The sequence below is a fragment of the Neophocaena asiaeorientalis genome, unplaced genomic scaffold, assembly GCF_003031525.2.
Source record: "Neophocaena asiaeorientalis asiaeorientalis breed wild unplaced genomic scaffold, Neophocaena_asiaeorientalis_V1.1 scaffold256, whole genome shotgun sequence".
NCBI lineage: Eukaryota > Metazoa > Chordata > Mammalia > Artiodactyla > Phocoenidae > Neophocaena > Neophocaena asiaeorientalis.
Window position 1 is genome coordinate 3,773,552 of NW_020185324.1, and position 19,547 is coordinate 3,793,098.

Here is a 19,547-nt window from a genome sequence, read left to right on the forward strand (position 1 = left end):
CGCCAGAGAGTTAACTGAAAGTGAAAAAAATATGAGACAAAAAGAAAAAGCAGAAATGTTAGGGAGCAGATACATGGTAAACAACTATCCAATAAGAGACTTCTGCTATGTGCCTCAGTCTTTTTCCAAGTGTAGCAGGCCATCTCCCATTAATTTGCAATATTTATAAATACCTTGGGATCTGCAGTGTCATTAGTTGGACTTGGTTAGGCTGACAGCAATGCATAAAATTTAGATTCACATTCCTCTTCCCTGCCCTAATTTACGGATTTTCATTCATCTTTTATTTTCTGATACCCACGATTCAAGACGTAGGTATTCTCTCAACCCTGTCCACTATCTATCTCCATGTCTTTTTTTTGGCTGCGTTGGGTCTTCATTGCTGCTGTGCATGGGCTTTCTCTAGTTGTGGCGAGCGGGGGCTACTCTTTGTTGCAGTGTGCAGGCTTCTCATTGCAGAGCACGGGCTCTAAGCGCACAGGCTTCAGGAGTTCTGGCACGTCGGCTCAGTAGTTCTGGCTTGAGGGCTAAGAGCGCAGGCTCAGTAGTTGTGGCGCACGGGCTTAGTTACTCCGCGGCATGTGGGATCTTCCTGGACCAGGGCTCAAACCTGTGTCTCCTGCATTGGCAGGCAGATCCTTAACCACTGCGCCACCAGGGAAGTCCCTCCATGTTTTTTAAAATATACGTTTTAAACCCATGACTGTGTAAATGTCAAAGTTTGTGAAATATATTTTAGATAATGAAATAAAACGTGGCTAGTACAGAAAATATGGCTAGTATAGAAAATAGCAGTATTGCTGGAGTGAACCAGTTGTTTATCCCCTAAGATGCAATAAACCCACAGTGAGCACTCCAGCTTCCTTTCTTCTTCCCTCCCTCCCTTCTATCCATCCACCAATCCATCCACTGTTCCTTCTTTCTTTCTCTTTTCCCATCTTGTCCTAACTTCTTTGTTTCACTCTATAAAACTTCACTGTAATTTCCTGTATTTGAAACAGCAGCTCACTCAGTCTCCCCTGGGAGTGACTTCATAAAAATGCTTCCGTGTCTGAACCTAAACACAAGGCAAATTTTATTTTCAATAATCTCTTCCCTGCATTCCTGCAAAGAAGAAAAGCTAGCTAAGCCTTCCAGACAAAGAAATGAAGTCATGATGAAGTAAAGCTGACTAAAAATTAAACAGAGGTTCCCACAACAGGATCTGCCTTAATCATAAATATGGGCCTCTGCCATCCAGCTATCCAAAGCAAAGCAAAGGACCTACAAGCCAGAAGCACACTGGAACTGATTTTCTGTTCCATTGATTAGTGAAGCTCTGTTGAGAGATTTCCTATACTTTGAGATATGTGCTTTAGTTCTACAATTGAGCGGCAAACTCCCTGAGAGCTTCACGGCAGGACTATATGTGATAACTAATTTTAAAAAGTAGGATTCTTCACCTGGTGTTTAGCAATTTGTGTTAGAAGCACAAATATATTCTCTTCACACAGGTCCACAGCAAGTCCAGAAGAGACAAAGACACTGATGCTTTCTGACTGGTACTAGAATGTATGCTTGGTAAAAGCAGTGACTTTGTTTTAGTCATTCCTTGTGACAGGCAGACTCTGAGATGGCCCTCAATGGTCCCTGCTTCCTGGTATTCATGCCACTATGGAATTCTCTCCCATCGGGTGTGGAATGGCCTACTGGCTGACAGACTACGACAAAGGTCATGGCTGTCACCTGCATGATTAGGTTACAAAAGACTGAGAATTTCATCTTGCTGTCAGACTCCTTTCTCTCTTACTGGCCTTGATGACACGAGTTACCATGTTGGTCAGCCCATGTATGGAGGAACTGGAGGGGGCCTCCTGCAAATGGGCCACAAGGAATCAAGGCCCTCAGTGAACAACGACTGATGGATGGAATTATGCCAATAACCCACACAAGTGGGCTTAGGAGAGGATCCCTCCCCAGTCAAATCTTTACATGAGACCTCGGCACAAGCAGAGCCTTGACTGCAGCTCTGAGAGATCCTGAGCAGAGGACCCTGCTAAGCCATGCCAAGACTCCTGACCCTAGAAACAGTAAGACAAGCAGTGTGTGTTTTTAAGCCACTGGGTTGGTGGTGATTTGTTACTCAGCAATAGAGAACTAATACCCTGCTACCTGCCCAGCACCTTGGACAGTGCCTGGCTCATGAGCAGTAAATATGAACTGCATTAACCAATAAATGAAATTAATTCCCATCACTGATATGCGGAGCATTACTGAGGAAAGTTAGTAACCTATTCATCACAGTGCTGCTGTGTACAACACAACTAGATGAACAGACTCAATTTTCTACAACAAACATTCTAACAAATGCAAGTTTCTAAAACCAACATATAGTAAGTAGATACAATTTCTCATAGCAAACATGCTAAATAAGCTTTTCAGTAGTCGTAAGACCCTCAAGGTCGACTTATGTTTCCCAGGAGATAACAATAAACTTTCTATAGTTAAAAACAAAATATTATGGGAGACTTTTTTTCCCCTTCACAAAGAGACTGGCCAGGAACTCAATTTCATGATGACAAAATTCAGAATACATGTAGCTCTGATCCAAATAGTCCTTCCACCTGACCTGACAAGTGCTCTTTATTCTTTATGCCTTCATGGTTCCTAACTGGAAAATATGCTTCAACCTTCTCCTCACATTCTCAAAAGCATTGGGGCCAACCTCTTCCCTTCTTCTCAAGGTTTCTCACTCAATACTCCTGTGATTGTGGCCTGTGATTCCAACTTCAATTTTAACGAAGAGTGAGTAACTATTTTAAAGTTCCTCACTACACATTGTGATAATTGCTATGAAGGCGAGAGGGCTGAGCTAAATGGCGGTGGATGCAGTAAGAACAGTGGGCACTTAGCCTGGTGAGAAACATAACTTTCAAACTAAAGGATGAGAAGGACCCAAAAACACAAAGGGCTGGGATGGGGATGTGGACATGGAACAGCATTTCAAGCAGAAGGAACAGCACATAAAAAGGCCCTGAGAAAAGATCCATCAGCAGAGAGGTTGACAGCAGAGAGTTACCCATGTTCTGAATATGAAAGACAACTATACACAATGAATCTATTGGAATCACAAAATATACATGTCCTCCAACAGTCCTGCAGGAAGTCCAGCACAGACAAAGAATCCTGACGCTTTCTGAATGGTGCTAGAATGTAAGCTCCACAAAAGTGGCAGCTTAGCTTTACAACTGCTTGTCAAATATCTTTGCATTATTTTTATCTGATAACTTTGACTCCATCTACTTTGGAAATTAATTGAAGTCATTTTGAATTTTTCCACTTTTTATTATTCTGTTTATTTTCCCCATTACTTTATGAGGTAAAACTTATCTCAGCTTCCAGGAGAGAAAACCAAGGTTCAGGCAGGTTCAGTAAACCTACCCAAAGTCATGAAGCCAGTAAACCTACCCAAGGTCATGGAGCCAGTAAACCTACCCAAGGTCATGGAGCCAGTAAATGGGGGAATCTGATCTGGTTGATCCAACCACCTCACCAGCCTTATCATAAAACAGAGGTTCAAATGGTGAGAAGCAATTAACAAAAAAGGGTCACAGAATTTTATTTAGATGGCTGGCCTGGAATTCAGGAAACCTCATTTCTGTCTAAAATACGCCAAGAACAATACTATCAGCCACTCTACCTGCTCCCTCAGGTTTCTAAGCTCATTGAAGAATCCAGCTCCCTCCAAGCAACAAGCAAGTGTTTTCTCATCCTATGGGTTTGCAGCTAGACATCCAACTTTATCACAGGCTAAAGACCGGGTAGCTAAACACAAGATGGTATCATGGAAAGGGGAAGGTGCTCAGGTTTTGAGGACAATATACCTGGAACAAAATGGACCAATAAAATAAGGGACCAATAAAATAAGGGTAAATAAATATTATTTACCCTCCAGGTCATTGTGAGGCTAGAGATAACGCGTGTAGCACCTACCACGAAGGAGTAGCTTAGCTAAATGGAGGTAAATATAATAATTAAAAAGTGATCTGGGATACCCAGCCATCTCTCAGACCTGAAAAAAAAGACCTTATTCAAGAATATAAGGGCGTTCCAGTGAGCAAGGAATCTGTCCCTATTAAAATGCTAATGCACTGGAAAAACCTAACCTCTTCAGCTTTTACCCACAAATCTTCAGGGTGAAACCCTGGCAAAATAGAGAGGGAAGTGACGGGTGTGGGGAAGGCTCCCAGGCACCGGGGATTTACAAGGGAGGAAAATCCTGGGAGGAGGAGGCTACCGACGACAGAACGCACTCCACATGCTCCAGTGTGCCAGGGTTAAGAGTGTACATCACCTGTGACCACAGGAGGGGGAAAGGAGGTACAGAAGGAGTTCCATCATCAGGATGGTTCTAATCTGATACATTTTTATAAGCGTCATCTTTTCAAGTAATTATCTACTTCCAATACCCTGTGGCCAGTCACAACACAAAGCACAAATATGACGTCAGTGATACTGCTTTTCTTCCCCTTCAACAACCTCTTTGTTTTGAATAACAATTCTGAAAATTACGGGCAACTATGCTATCTACAGTTTATGCACAAGATCCCCATGCCTCTTTTCTCTTCCCGGGGCACTAAGTATTAATCAGTGGATTGCCTGTCTTTGGACTAGTTTACTCATTGGTACTGATCACAGACCACAATTTAGTAAGACTATTGAAAACGGGGGAGGAAAGGGATCTTAAAGGGTCTTTATTTGGCCAGGAAAACAAGTCTCTTCATCTATTTCCACTTCTGGTGTCTTCAGACTCAGATGCACAAGGGCCTTGAACGGTTTTCCATTTGTCATCCGTTCGAGGTACCGTTGCTGCCTGACAGAGGAAGGAAACGCTTTTTCTTCACTGGTATACATCCCATAATGCTGGAACACAAAACCAGGTCTAGCTGAAAGCCTCAGTCTCACTGCATGAAATATCTTCCTTGGAAAGCTATAATGAAATCATGAGAGCACTGCTTTTGGTAAAATAACAATGAAAGAAAGGAGTTTCTTGGCAGGATTCTGACGGTATTTCACATCTTCAAACAACTCTTCAGGGCAACAATATCGAGATAGTTGCTAGGATCAAACAGCAGCAAGGTCAGATGTGCCCGTGAACAGAAGGAATACTACTGTTTGGGGGAGAGGCTACTGTGCTAGAGAAATGTGTAGTTGTTTTCCAAATAGTTTAGATGGAGGCGTGTTAGGGTGTGCTGCATTTGTGACTGCTGGGGCGGGCAGGAGGGGGAGTTCTGCATTGCTCCTCCCGCATGTGTCCACGTGACGGAAGCGCCACTAGCGCGCGCGAAGACTGCTCTTCACTGTGACGGCAACTGGGAGAGGCAGGGCGCAGGGTGCTAACCACGCTGCAGTGTTTCTCACAAGGAAGAACATGCCCAGCACAAATGTTATCTGTGCCCCAGTGAGGAGTCTAGCCTCCCTCCCCACCCCCGCCCTGTCTCCCACAGGGTTCTCTGATTTGTGCCTCTGGGAGCAGGATAGGACCTGCTCACTCCGGCCCCCTCCCTGCTTGCTTCTTGGTCTGCTGCTTGGAGAAAAGTTATTCTATGGGGTGCTCACCCCAAGTGGGAGCAAGTTCAATTTATAAGAGAAGAATGAGAAAGCCCACTGTGGTGTACATCCAAACCCATGCCCTCTACCAGCTTTTTCAGTAATTGTGATGAAGAAGGCTGTTATCGTAGTTCCTGCAAAACCCCATTAGTGAGAGTGTGAGTGTGAGAGAGTGTGTGAGTGTGTGTGTGTGTTACACCCTACATGACCCAGATGGTCTAACTGGCAGTTTTAAAACATTGTCCCCAAATTCTTTGATACTCCTCCCATAAAGAGGCGGGGTCTACATCCTCTCCCTTTGAACCTGAGCAGGTTAATAAATGCTTTGACCAATAGAGCATGACACAGGTGATGTCAACTGACTTCCATGCATGCATCACAAAAAGGAATGCAGCTTCTGCTTTGTGTGCTGGAAAATTCCCACTTGGAGCCAGAAGTCTCCCTGGTAGAAAGCCCCAGCGTGAAGAAACCATGCAGGAGGAAGCCACGCCACATGCAGAGGTCACCTGTAGTCTCCATACCGACAGCTTCAGCATTCTAGTTCATGTCCAAAGGCCATCTACTGGCAGAATTCTTTCTTGCTCAGGGAAGATCGGTCTTTAATCTATAAAGGCCTTCAACTGATTTGATGAGGCCCACCACATTCGGCAGGGAGGGGGGGGAATCTGCTTTCCTCCAAGTCACCAATTTAAATATTAACCTCATCCCAAAACACCCTCACAGAAACATCCAGAATAATGTTTGACCAGATATCTGGGCACATGGCCCACCCAAATTAACAAGCAAAATTAAGCATCACACCAGCCCAGATGCAAACCCAGGTGAAGGAAGCCTTCCTAGATCCCCCAGACCAGGCTGGCCACCAGCTGTGTGCCAAGGAGTAACCTATCAATGCCACAAGGAGCAAAGGAATCACCCAGCCACTCCCTGCCTGGTTTCTTAACCCACAGAGTCTGTCTGGGAGCATTATATAATAGTTACTTTAAGTCACAGAGGTAGCTTGTTATGCTCCAATAATAACTGTGACGCTAACTTTAACTTACATTCCTCCCCCTCCCCCTTAACAAACATCAGCTACACTGGCCATCTCAAACACACCAGCTCCTTCTAGCTCCAGGGCCTTTCCACCTGCTGTTCTCTTGGCCTGTGATAGTTTTCCTCCAGTCCGGTGCTTAGCTGGCTCTTTTCATCCTTCCTGCCTCAGATCAAAGATTACTTCCTCAGAGAGGCCTTCCCTGACCACACTCTCTAAATCAGCCTTCCTCTCAATGTCTCTGTTTTTTCATTCTGTTCGTTTTCTTTAAAACATTTACCTCAATCTGAAATTATCTTGCTGTGTCTTTGGCTATTGTCTTCTCCCAATTAAAACATGAGTTCCATAAAGCTGGGTCTTCATCTAGCCCCTGTATTGCCCATACAGTGATTAGCACAGAACACATGTTCAATAAATATTTTTGGAATGAAAAGTAATTAATGCTCATGTCATACATAGGTGACTGACTTCCAGATTCTGTCCCTAGACCTCAATTTACTAACACTTTTATCACAGACTGAATGAAGGAAAATTAGTCCTCCCATGTGATACAAAGGACATGCTTCTCTGGCGTTTCTTCTCCCTCCTCTAATGAGATGAGCAACCATGAGGGGACAAAAGACCTAGCATCCTCCAACAACCTCTCAGAGACAAAAACCACTGCATTTTTATACTGGATTATCAGTGTGGCTTATTTACATATTCTCCAAACTCTTCCACATTAACTAAAAGACAACTCTAAACTGAGGAAGGGAGGAAAAGTTCTCTCTTTTCTCCTGGAGATCCACTCGGCCCTTAGCCTTTGCACAATACAGTCTCAGCTCTTAATTTCCTCCCCCAGACCCACAGCACGGGGCCGTCCAGGGGCCGACCCTGGAGAAAGGAGTGGAGAAGAAGCAGCCTCATTCCCCACTTTTTTTTTTGGTTCCCCTCCCTTTCCCAGTTCTTTTATACACTTGAGGTATGAAAACAATGTATATTCTTCCCCATCACCTGAACTCAACTCCTGACTCGCCAGCCCTTCCTACCTGCAGCCACCCTCCTCTCCCAGCAGGACCCAGCCCCACCCTATGTACTTATTAACTCCCTTGTATTCTGATTCTCCCTTGTATTAACCATGTCTTTTCGTTTTGTATTCTGAGGCTTTGACATTAGGGGCCTTGCTGATGCCGGGAGAGAGTGCCCCTCCCAGGGTAAGCCAATTCCTAAAGACAGTAAACAAAAAACCTGCAAGCACACTTTTCAAATATAATCCAACCAATCCAAAGCCCACACTCCAACCACCTGCTTTATTGGGCCGTCACACTCTGGGCCACTATCCACCTGCCCTCATCACCCCAGGGCCAGAGACCCGACCACTAGGGAGAGCGTGTATGCACCAGAATCCACTGGAAGTTCAAACTAGCCAATCTACACCTGCCCGCCCGGCCTCAGCCATTCCTTCCCACAGAAAGCACGGCGAAGGCTCCTGCCCACAGCTCCCCAGCTCCCCCGCCTCCTGATGGACTCCAGAGCCTCTCCTCAACTGAGTAACAAACTATCTTTTCAATGGCAATTGGCTCCTGATCTGTTGACCTTACTATACCTCTGTCTGTTAACTCACTATATTTTAAAACATCCTTCTAGACTGTAAGTGAAGCCAGTGTCTTAATCATTTGGGAGACAACTCAGAGCCTGCACTCTCAGTACTCAGTATTTTAATTCTCATTTTAGCAAGATTTAAAAATTCTTGAATTAAATCACTGACTCGCTCAAGAAACATTTATTGATGCCTTGTGTGTATTGTGGAAGGCTCTGGGGATAGGAGGATGAACTAAGCATGCTCTCAGGCAGGCTCCTGGTAGGAAAGGGGCTCAAAAAATTGTTAAGGAAAAAAGGAATAGATGAATGTCTTCCCAGACTCCACAAGCTAGAGCACATTACTGGCTGTATCCCCTGGTATGTTCCCCTCATAAAATCACTGTCAATTTTGGAGGGATTGAAAATAAACTGATTTGTCTTGTTCTGTTCCATTCTTTACGTGACAAACTATTGAGACCAGGAATCTAAAAGATTTTTCCAAGCTATTATCAGATTTCATTAAGCTTCCTTTGAAACATCTTCACAAAAATACAGCCTAGCTATTCCTCAGAACAGCCTGAGAAAACTATTGTTTTGGGGACAGGACATAATATTATTCAATAATTATTCAATAATTCAATAATATTATTGAAAACAGTCAACACTTACTGATCTCTTAATATATGCCAGGTATTGTATCAAGCATGGTGTTTGCATCCTTCTATTTGTTCCGCATAACGTGTGTATTATCATAACACATGTGTATTATTTTACAAATGAAAAAACTGAAGTTAAGTAGGATGAAAGTTTTGCTAAATGTAGCACAGCTATAAAAGGATCCAGGCAGTGTTACTCCAGAATCTACTTGTTTAATAACTAATTCTAGATACGAGTTAAGAAACTATACAGTTTTCTAATGGTACATGGCTTAGGCCCTTTCTTATAATCCATTAAAGAATTTGGGCCAATCTTTATTCCAGGAGAAATTCTACCCTTTCAAAATGCTGCTACTAAATGTACATTATTTGAGTACAATAGAATGTTTCTTCTAATAGTTCATTAGGATTTGTTTGTAAGCTGCTCTGCCTGCTGACCTCTGCTCGCCATCCACAGGCGTCTAGTTGGTTACATAGTAAAATGAGCTACTTTTAAAAAACTCCAGAATTGCTCTCCATAAAGAAGTGGCAAACCTTAGTAACTGTGTTCATATACAGAATGCATGTTAGGACTCAAGCTGTTAGGAGAGCGAGTTCTCTGCTTTTTTGTGAGTGAATCTTTCCCAAGGAATTTAGTCAAAATCTTGTGGCAATGACTGCTTGCCTTAGCTTTAATTATTCTTTTTATTTCCATTAATTTGCTTTAATACATACCACACAGGTCATCTCCAGACTTGATGTGCTACACCGGGGGAAACTTACTCCTCTCTGTAAGATAATTATATCCTCATAGGCCAGGCACTGGGTGTGCTCTGGGGAGTCTACAACTTCAGTCACCTTGAACCTCTAATATTTCCTCTTTTAAGGCACTTTTGTGGAAAAGCCACAGGACAGTAAGTACCATGTATATCTCAAATCTGCTCTTCTGTTTCTCTCTATGTATGGCTACAGATTAAACAAAATTACCGTAACAGGCAAACTGAACTCTTTTTCTGGCACCCTGAGTTTCAGAATTCCCAGGAGCAACACTGAAATCTACTTCTCTTTTCTTCTCCTTTCCAAAAGAGAAAGCAATGAGCTGCTGAGTAAGGCTTTTGATCTCTTACCCAACCTCAGGCTTCCTAAAATACTGGTCAAATGATGTTTAATGCTTCTTTTTCTTAAAGACCCAAACCTCCCTATCCCAGCCTAGAGTAAAGAGAGAAGACACACGTGAAGGGTTTCTTTTACTCTACAACAAGCAATTTTTGAGTGCCAACTATGTGCCCGGATCTGTTCTAAGGCCTTAGAGATGCAGCAGTGAATCGGTATCCTAATTATCACGGAGCAGGAGGTCAATACTTTAAATTCCCACTGGAACCAAACCACAACGCAGAACACTTTAAACTCTACACAGCGTCTTAGAAGTTAGGGTCGGAAGAAACCTGAGAAGTCTTAAGAGACTTGCAGCTGCCTCAGGCTCTATTCCCTACACGTATTAGGACCGGGTACTTAATATGAGCTGCAGGAAAGAGATGTGACCCCCTCATATTTATATGCAAAGTTTGGTGCGCAAGTATACACATTTTTGGGGCCACGTTCTAGACGTTTCCTCGAATTCTCAAAAAGGTCCGGGATCCCACAAAGATTAGCAGCATTCCTTTAATATACCCACTGCTCGGCTCGAGGAACCCAGGGGGCTGCACTTGCACGTCCTTGATAAAGGTCACCTTCTGAACCAAAAACTAATGCCTGGTAGACACCACACAAGCCGCCCCAGGGGCTCAGACTGCTGCACACCCGGCTCAGTCCTTCCTACACTCAGAACTTCGCCCTCAAGAGAGCTTCAGGCTGGAAGGTGGCCCACTGCCTCGGAAAGGGAGCGAGGCCTGGAAGGAAGGAGACATAGGTTCCCGGCGAGGAAATCACGCGCCTCACTTTGGACAACCTATAAGTTATGGCCGAGACTAGTTCGCAGAGCCTGTCTGCCCCGAGCGCCAAAGTTTCTCTGAGCGCAGTCAGACACAATTAGATCCATCTGGGCCTCTTCAGCACAGGCGAGGTAGCCCCGCACTTCCCCCGCCCCGGCGAGCAGTCGTGCGGAGGGGGCGCACACCTGCTCAGGGGCACGAGGACCGCACCCCGCGCCCCCCTCCCACGCACGCGCCAGGGTCCGCCACTTCCGAGCGCGACTCGCGTGCGTGGGTCGCGCCAGTACCTCACCGTCAGTCACCGTCGCATCCGCCGCCTCCCCTGCCGGGTGCACCTCCAGCCGCAGAGACTTCGGGTTGGGAAGCGAGAGCGGCCCCGCAGCGAAGAGCTGCTCCTCGGTGACGAAGCGCAGTTGCACGCGGTAGTGCCGGCGCGCCGGGATCCGGACAGGAGCGGGAGCGTCGGCCATGGTGCGAGCGCCTCTACCACGAGCCCGAGCGGCGCCGCCCCGCACTGCTCCGTGCGCCCAGAACCCGCCGCGGGAAGGGGAGGGACTTGGAAGCGCCGCACCTTCCTCACCTCCGCCGCGAGTTCGCTCTTCGTCCGCCGGCTGGGGCCGCCCCCGCCCCCTTGCGCATCCGCTCGCAACAGCCGGTGTCCGGCTGCCGCTGCCACGTGGCGACCCCCGGCACACACGGCCGCGCGGTAGCTGCGCGGGAGGGTGCAGCCATCCCACGGGGCCGTGGCTCCGAACGCACAAGTTTAGAGAGCACGCGAGGCACCTGGAGGCAGTTGGGGTTTGGAAGCAGAAGGGTGACACCTGCTGTTCGCTGGTACCGCTCGGCGGGCGTGGGCGTCGGTTTGGAAATGGCCGCGGCCCGAGCTTCTTCTGGGTGGCCACTGACTCTCGGGCGGGTTCTGGGGCTCCTAGCGCTCACGTGTGAACAGCCGTCCCAAGTACCGAGCTCTTTACTCATTGACAGGGTCCCGGCAGTAGCAGCCAGGCGGCGGGGAAGGCCGGGGACACTCTTGCGACTGGCTGGTCCCGGATGACCACGTTCATCTCCCATCACCTAACTCGGAATTGAAAACGTCCTCGCTGCTGGATTGTGAACCATTTCGCTAGACGTGAGTCGGGAGGGCCGGGGACTCTCATCCCCAAGTTGACGCCTGACTCCACCAGCTACCTAACCTACCCAGTTAGCTCCAGCGTCAAAGCATGGAGGCTCCAAACCGTACCAAACATTGTCTTCTCTGCAGAGAAATTGGTCTTCTGCTGCAGGGGGGTAAGAAAAAGAAGCAGTCCTTTTGAGGAGAGTGCCCCGCAATCGTAGACTCATTTGCTATAAAGGGAACTTTTCAAGTTCTGAACCAACTTCTGTGTCCTAAATCCATAATCTCCTGACAGTGAACTGCAGGGAAGAAGCAAGGATTGTAAATCCATTTGGATTCCATGAAGACAATGTCCTTAACCAAGCAGGCTGACTTTACAAGAATGAGCTTCCCTCGAGGCCCTGGGGTTTGTAGCTTCAGAATTTCCAACTGGACTGTTAAACCCAGCCTGGCTTTATGAAATCCCTGGTCTCATTCATCTCCCCACTCCCACCCCACCTCCCATGTGATCCGAGTTCCTGATGTGGCCTCTCTGCCTCCTCCCCTTATTCGCTCCCAAGGCTTTCTCCTCCTTCTCCGTCTCTTGTCTCTCTCTTTCATCTAAATACCACCCCCCCTTCCTTCTTATCTCATTCTCACTTCCTCCTGTCTCATGGCCTTGACTTGCGCCCTGGAAGCCCCTGGAAATCAGAAATCCATTAAAGAGTTGGAGCTGCGGAAAGGGTTTCTGGTGTGAAGACCACACCAATATTCTGCCCCCCCCCCCCACTGTATCATTCTGCCTCTCCTGCTTCCGGCCTCCTCAAAACATTTTCCTGCCTTCCTCATTTCTTTCTACCTTCTCAGAAGAAGGTACTTAGTGATGGCACTAAGTACTTTTGTGCCACCCAAAACCCTCCAAAGTAGTTCATGAACCTCTTTATCCTCTTTTTTGACAAGCTTGTTCAGCCTTCATATGCTGTCAGCTATTAACTTGGATTTATACTAAGATGTGAATGATGGATGAAAATGATTCATAAAGCATCTTTACAAGGACAATATAATGGCCTTAGTAGAATTTCCACCATACTCTCAAGAAACCTGGAGTTCTGTTACTTAAAGCAAACAAGAAAAAATAAAACAAAGTGGCAGTCTTTCCCCCACAGTAATGCAGGGGGCAAAAACCCAACTTAGGCCAACTGGAGAAAAAAGTCAAAATATTATGATTCACCACAAAGCCGGGAAATCTAAACTTTGGTCATGACTAAATTTAGGGACTCCATCAAGGTTGACCAGATGGTCTTGTCTCCATCTTACAGAGAGGTCTTAGTCACTTGCTAGATGCCGTCACTGATTTACAACCTTCCAGCAAAGGTAGCACTTCTCCTCTAACTCCAAATCAGGTTGAGCCATTTGAAAATGGCTGATTTGCTGTAATAGATCTACCCAACTTGGAACTTGGACTGGGGAGACTGGAAGCCTTACCAAATTTGCATCACCTGAATGACGGATGAGCAGATAACCAAAGGGAGGAGGTCTCTGGGATGCTAAAGCAAGTTATAATCATGACATGTAACACAGAGTGCTTACCACGTGCCTGGGACTGTGCCAAGCATATACATACATTCATTCATTCATCCTCCCCACCACCCTGTGAGAGGGTAATGAGACTATTACGACCTTGTTTTGACGAATGAGGAAACTAGGCACAAAGATTAACCAACTTGCCCAAAGTCACAGCTTAGAAGTGCCATAAGTCCTCTACAACAGTTCAGACACAAAAGTCCATGAACGTCCTTACTACCACTTCTCAAAGTTAGAAGCTAGTAGACTAATTTCTTAGTATTCCAAATGGATAGCGCTCAAGACCTTTATGAGTCCCCAGACTTGTGAGCATGTTATTTAAACGGTTCCCACTTCTTTCCTCTCCTCCTCCCACCCTCACGCAGATGGTTAAGAATCCCTTACACTTGCCCTCCACAGGTGTTTCACCTTCCAATGGTTTTATTTACACTTGAGCAGGTTTGGCCCTGGTGCAAGTACTAGCAGAGAGTTCCATGAATCATTTTTCTTTTGTGTTGAGTATAATGTAGATTCACTCATCATCTATTTGATCCACCACTGAAGTTGACTTTCTATCCCGAACTTCTGTTTTCTAACAGCCATCACTCTCTTCCATCTCTTCCTTTCTGTCATCAGCACTTTTCAGGGCCAGACTTTTTTTAAAAAATCAGTTCAGGATAGTTAAGACAGAGGAGAGCCAGCCTGCAATGGAACGTTGATTGGGAGCAGCTGGAACGTAACCGCTACGTTCCTGTCTCCGGTCTGCCAACGTCAGCATGTGCCAGGGGGAAGCTGTGTTTTGCCAGCCATTTGCAGAGATAGAATGGCGGTCTGAGGATCAAACTGGGGAGACTAAAGCCATGCTCCAGATTCTTCCTAGAAAGAATGAGTTCGCTCAGAAGTGAGGGAGCAGCCCTGGTACCTGACTTCCTTGAGAGACTGTTTCCAGCTCCTGATTGACTGTTGTCAGTATAGCATCAAAAGCATTGACTTTGTTTATGCATATGATCTGTGTCCAAAGCTTTGAGAGATTCTTTCTACCCTTTTCTTTCTCCAGATAACACATGGAAAAGGACATCTGGCCAACCTCATTTGCAGGGGCCTGTGGCTGCTAGCTCAGCTCAGCTTCGGCACCCAAAGGGACGTCATCAGACCGCTGCTGAACTGAGAGAGAGAAAGGAGGTCCACCTTCGTCTATCTCCTGCCTTCCCCAGGGTGCAGCCCAATCTGCAAATGAACTGCAATTCAAATAGCTTGAGGTCTAGACCAGGCTCTTCAACCCCTGACGAGCCCTTTTCCTCATACCCTGAGCAGCGAGACCACAGTGTCTTCTCCCTTCCCCTGACTTCACAGTATATTATCCTCAGCAATATGGCGGCCACACTACTTAGCATGTTGTTCCACCAAAAAAAAAAAAAAAAATTCCGTGCCTCAGCCAAAAAACAATTTTCTACACATCATGAAGAAATTTTGATGCCACCCCCAAGTCCACCTCAGACAGTTCTGCTGCTGTCCTTGGGACGTGATTCTAGCTTGAGTAACTCAGATACGGGACAAGGTACTCATAAACGGAGGCGGGAATTAACCCTGAGATAAACCCAACCCACATCACAGGTTTCCCGAGAAAGGTGTATGGGAATGGCCAAGGTTAGAAGCAGAAAGTGATCAGGTCTTGCAGACAGAGGCGGACCTGAGATGAGGGAAGCATCTGGACCTGGGAACTTCCCTCAGCTCACAAGGAAAAGTCACATTTCACATGCTGTTTTTCTCATCTCACGTTGTAAGTTCCTTTCAGTGCCCCATCTCGGGGCTGCAGTTTGTCAGCTCTGCCTCTGCAGCTGAGTCTGGTGGTGGGTTGGAACACAGCACAGGAGAGAGAAATGTACTGGCCTCCGGGGGAGGAAAGAGCGTTTATCTACAAGACTGTTTCCAGGATTGCAGATCATTACTAGCAGGAAATGAAAGGGCCCCCCACAGGGCTGGGAGTGCAAGGGAGGAGCAAGCCATGCTGAGGAGTAAACCAAGAGGCTTGCGGGCAGGCAGATTTGGGGTCCAACCTCAGACCCAGTCCTTACCTGAGTGAGTCAGGCAAATTCCTCAGATGCTTTGAATTTATGGAAGTTTTTACAGTAAACACACAATGGCCCTACAAGCTTATTGTGAAAATTAAATGACACTGTATAGCAAGCACTGAATATATACAGCAGCTATCACTATTATTACTCATGCAAGAAAATATGGAAAAGTAAAAAGACAAAAGCTTAAATAAATCATATTCCCTAACCTGACTACAACCATTGGAATTATTTTAGAAGAGTTATTTCCTACAATTTTTTTTTCTATTAGCCAGCTAATCTTGGCATTGTCAGCTTTTTTTTTTTTTTAAGAAAAAAACAGTGTGAATACCCACAGGTAGGAGAGATATATGTATATAGGATTGACTCCGTTTTCCCCGATAAGAAAGACTTACTAGTTACATAGGCATGCGAGTTTCGGCTTTTATTTATTTTTGTTTTTGTTGTTCTGTCATTTCTTTATGGCTTGTGATTTATATTGTACTCATGCCCAGAGGCACATTGGCATGTTTTGTAAACTACCAAATAAATAAACAGCAGCTATATTTCCAGATCCATTTGCATGGAGGTGAAAGCAAACATGAAAATTGGAGAAAACAAGCTGGAAAATTGAGAAGACGGTTGGAAGAGCATTTTGAAAAACTAATGTGATTATTATTAATCTGCCAATCCACGCTTAAATCCAGGGTCAGACCCCCTGCAATAGGCAGTTACAAAGAAATTACTTCGAGGATCGTCCACCTGGAGTTCTTCCCAGAGAGGTGATGTGTTTGTATGAAATCTATGCATGATTTCTCATGAGGTTCCTTTCTTGATCTCTAAGCAGGAATTCTAAAACAGACATAGTAAGCTTACTGACCCAGAATACACTTGATTATCTGACTCATTAGAGAACACAGTAGGAAGAATAAAACGGATGTTAACAAAAAATGCATCCGTCTATAATTTACTACCACACGCATACCCTTTTCAGTTTCTCCATACATTAAAAAAATGTCGCTTCACCAGTTAGTGCTTCCTTCCAGTTCTAATATTTTGAATATGCAGAATAGCTGATATTTATTCATTGGTCTACGTGAATTCTCATCTGTATCGTGGCTGCAGATGTACCTTTAGGCTAGTATTAGCACTCCACATTCTGAAGGGCAATGCTGGTCAAACTTTATTATGCTTAAGAATCACCTGGAGAGATGGTTAAAATGCAGATTGCTGGGCCCAGCCCCCAGCAATTCAAATTTAACAGGCCTAGTGTGGTGCCCGAGAAATAATTCTATTTCTAACAAGATCTCAGGGGATGGCAATGCGGCTGGTCTGCCACCAGTGGACCAAACTTAAAGTAGCTCTGTTCTGACCTTGGGAGGAGTTGCATCCAAAGTCAGGCAGCGTGTTGAAATGTGCAGCAGCTAATCCAGGAAGCTGCAGAAGTGCGCACAGATAATGACGGATATCTGTAGCATTCAATTACACGTGTGAGTATATGCCGGGAGCTGGTTTTGCCACAAACATTTTGAACTATTTCCACATCATTTCAAAGTTGTAATAAGAGCTTGTTTATCTTTGCAGGGGATACACTGACACAAAATTCCCGGAAGGGGCAAATGAAGGACAGGATTATTTTAAAGAGCTCCACCTCCATGCTTGTACACCAACCAATCAGTACTTCCCTTTCACTCGTATTTAACTGTTACGTGAGCATCCCAGGTACAGCACAAAGAGCACTTTAACCTCTTCCATGTTTCACCTTCCTCATCTGCAAAGTGAGGATGGGAACTCCAGTATCAAAGACTTGATGTGAACATAAAAGGAATCACGCATATTTTCGAAAGCAAAACACTGCCCAGGGAGTACACCCCTGAGTTCCTCATTCTCTCAGGGCACCTCATCACAGATTATAACTACACATGGGGCGTGGGGAATGATGATTTAATATCTCTCTCTCTTTCCCACACACACTATCGTAAACCGCATGAGTATCTGTTTTGCTCACTGTTGAATCCACAACACTTAACCCAGTTCCTGATTCTTAGCGGGCAATCAGAAAAGACAATATTTGGCCTGTGGTAAAAACTCAGTAAGTGTCAGTTTAAAAATGGATACACACAAAATAGTAGGTGCAATCAAAATGAGAAATTTAGAGAAGGAAGGCATTCTTAATAATTAAGAATCTAACTATGACACTAGAATTGGCTGCAAAGCCAGCACAGCTCTCACAGGGGACCTCTGAGGTTTCTAGCTGCAACAGCAAATCCAAGACTGACAACTGTGGTGTTTACGAGTTGGGTCATTACCTCCGAGAAAAAACGAAAAGGCTGAGCTACTCATCTCTTGGGTCCTCCTTTTTTGTTTAAGGATCTGCTTTGTTTCTGATTTCTTCCAATGTATTGCCTGTTCTTTCTGAGTTCTCCTTCTTAATGGAAAATTTAAGTCAGGGATAAAGCGAAGAATCTTAGAATTTACAAACGCAATGCACATTTTCAGCTCAATAGTTCCTATAGGTTTGCCAAATGTGTCAAATTTATAATGACGGTCTGGGGGAAATAACTGCTCAATTAGATTGCCAAGAACACTGACACACACAGGGCACATAAATTTTTACCTTTCAAGGACCAAAATTAATTTTTGGTATGAGGACATTATTAGTATGACAGCTTTACTGTACAAGTTAAAAATAGGAATTGCATAATAGGACAAAGACACTATATCACTGAGCTCTTAGTGGAGGCGCACTGTTAAGGGTGTTTTCTTGGAAGAAGGAGAAATAAACAGCTCAGTTCCTGAGGCAGAAGTTGCCCAAAGAGACAACATATACAAACTAATTGCAGACAATAAAGATAAATCTTGAAACAATTTTATATATACATAAATGCAAAGTAGGCCATTTTAGACAGATTTCCTACGCTTTGCAGTCAGAACTAAACCTGCAGTGCTTGTGCCTTAGTTTGAAAAGCTTTCAAAATGAATTCAAATCTTCTATAGTTTTGCATTGTCTACTCTGTTACTGCCACTCATTTTTACACTTTGGAAATCACGTCATTCTTAAGGATTCCCAGTACATGCTGAAGAGATAGTATTTTCAGATACTCCTGTATTTGGTTTTCAGTTTATTATGGCGCAAAGAGACAGGGGTTTCTAGTCAGAAGTGTGCTTCCATCTCACCCACACAAGCTGGTATCCCCTTCTTAACCTCTCTGTGCCACAAGTATCTCCTCTTATAAGAGATGGATAATAACAAAGCTAACCTCACAGAGTAATGGCCAGAATTATCCTCTTAATTCTCATTTATTTGGGCTAATTTAAAATTTATTTCCATTTCCAAAACAAGAATAGTTCTATAGTGGAACGTATGGCAATAGGAATAATACATGCAGAAGTGTTTAGTAATACTAAGAACCACACAAAGAATTTTATTAATATTACTTTAAATAACTTCCCCAATAAGGAAAGAACACAGCTGCCAGCCATGGGTAGAAACAGCCTCAAATGGTCACTTATGAGCCAAGCCTCCCACAGGTTTACTGAGCTCACACTTCCTTGGGTCTTTCAGAGTGGGCAACGCTCGGCACTTTGCATCGACCTTCAGTGGTACCTGCCAATTATCTTCCTCAGAGACCCGCTAAGAGGGCTGTACTCTGGAACACCTGCAATCTCTGCTCTTTAAAAATAGAAAACCACTTTAACTTGTGTAGGCTTAACACAAGTGGGGGCAGAGAACTACCTCAACCCTGGTACACTCAGAGATTTTGCTTCTCCTTTGTATCTGAAAATATTCTGTTTGGTTTTTTTTCAAATAATGAATTGTTTTTCTGAAAATTAGAAATGAATTGATCAAATAGGACATTTATTGGTAAACTATAAACAAAACTTAATTACCACTACTTTCCTAGTTTCTTTAGGCATATTACTACCATTGAGAGAAATCATCAGCCTTGAGTATAATTCTCACAATCATTTAGTCCACATGGTATAAACCACCAATTCACACACACACACACACATAAAATACAAATTCTTTATATATATATAAGATCAGATGTTCAAGTTCAGTGTGGAAAATATGAAATAAAAATT

The 19,547-nt window shown here is 44.6% G+C and overlaps 1 protein-coding gene across 1 annotated transcript in view; it reads right to left on the reverse strand.

Annotated features, from left to right (window-relative positions):
• LOC112392531 (histone-arginine methyltransferase CARM1-like) overlaps window positions 1-11,218 on the reverse strand; it is a 249,916-nt gene extending 238,698 nt beyond the window's left edge. The window contains exon 1 of the mRNA XM_024734291.1: window positions 11,041-11,218. Coding sequence (XP_024590059.1) covers window positions 11,041-11,218 — 178 coding nt within the window. The remainder of the gene's footprint in view (window positions 1-11,040) is intronic.
• Between the last annotated feature and the right edge of the window lie 8,329 nt (window positions 11,219-19,547).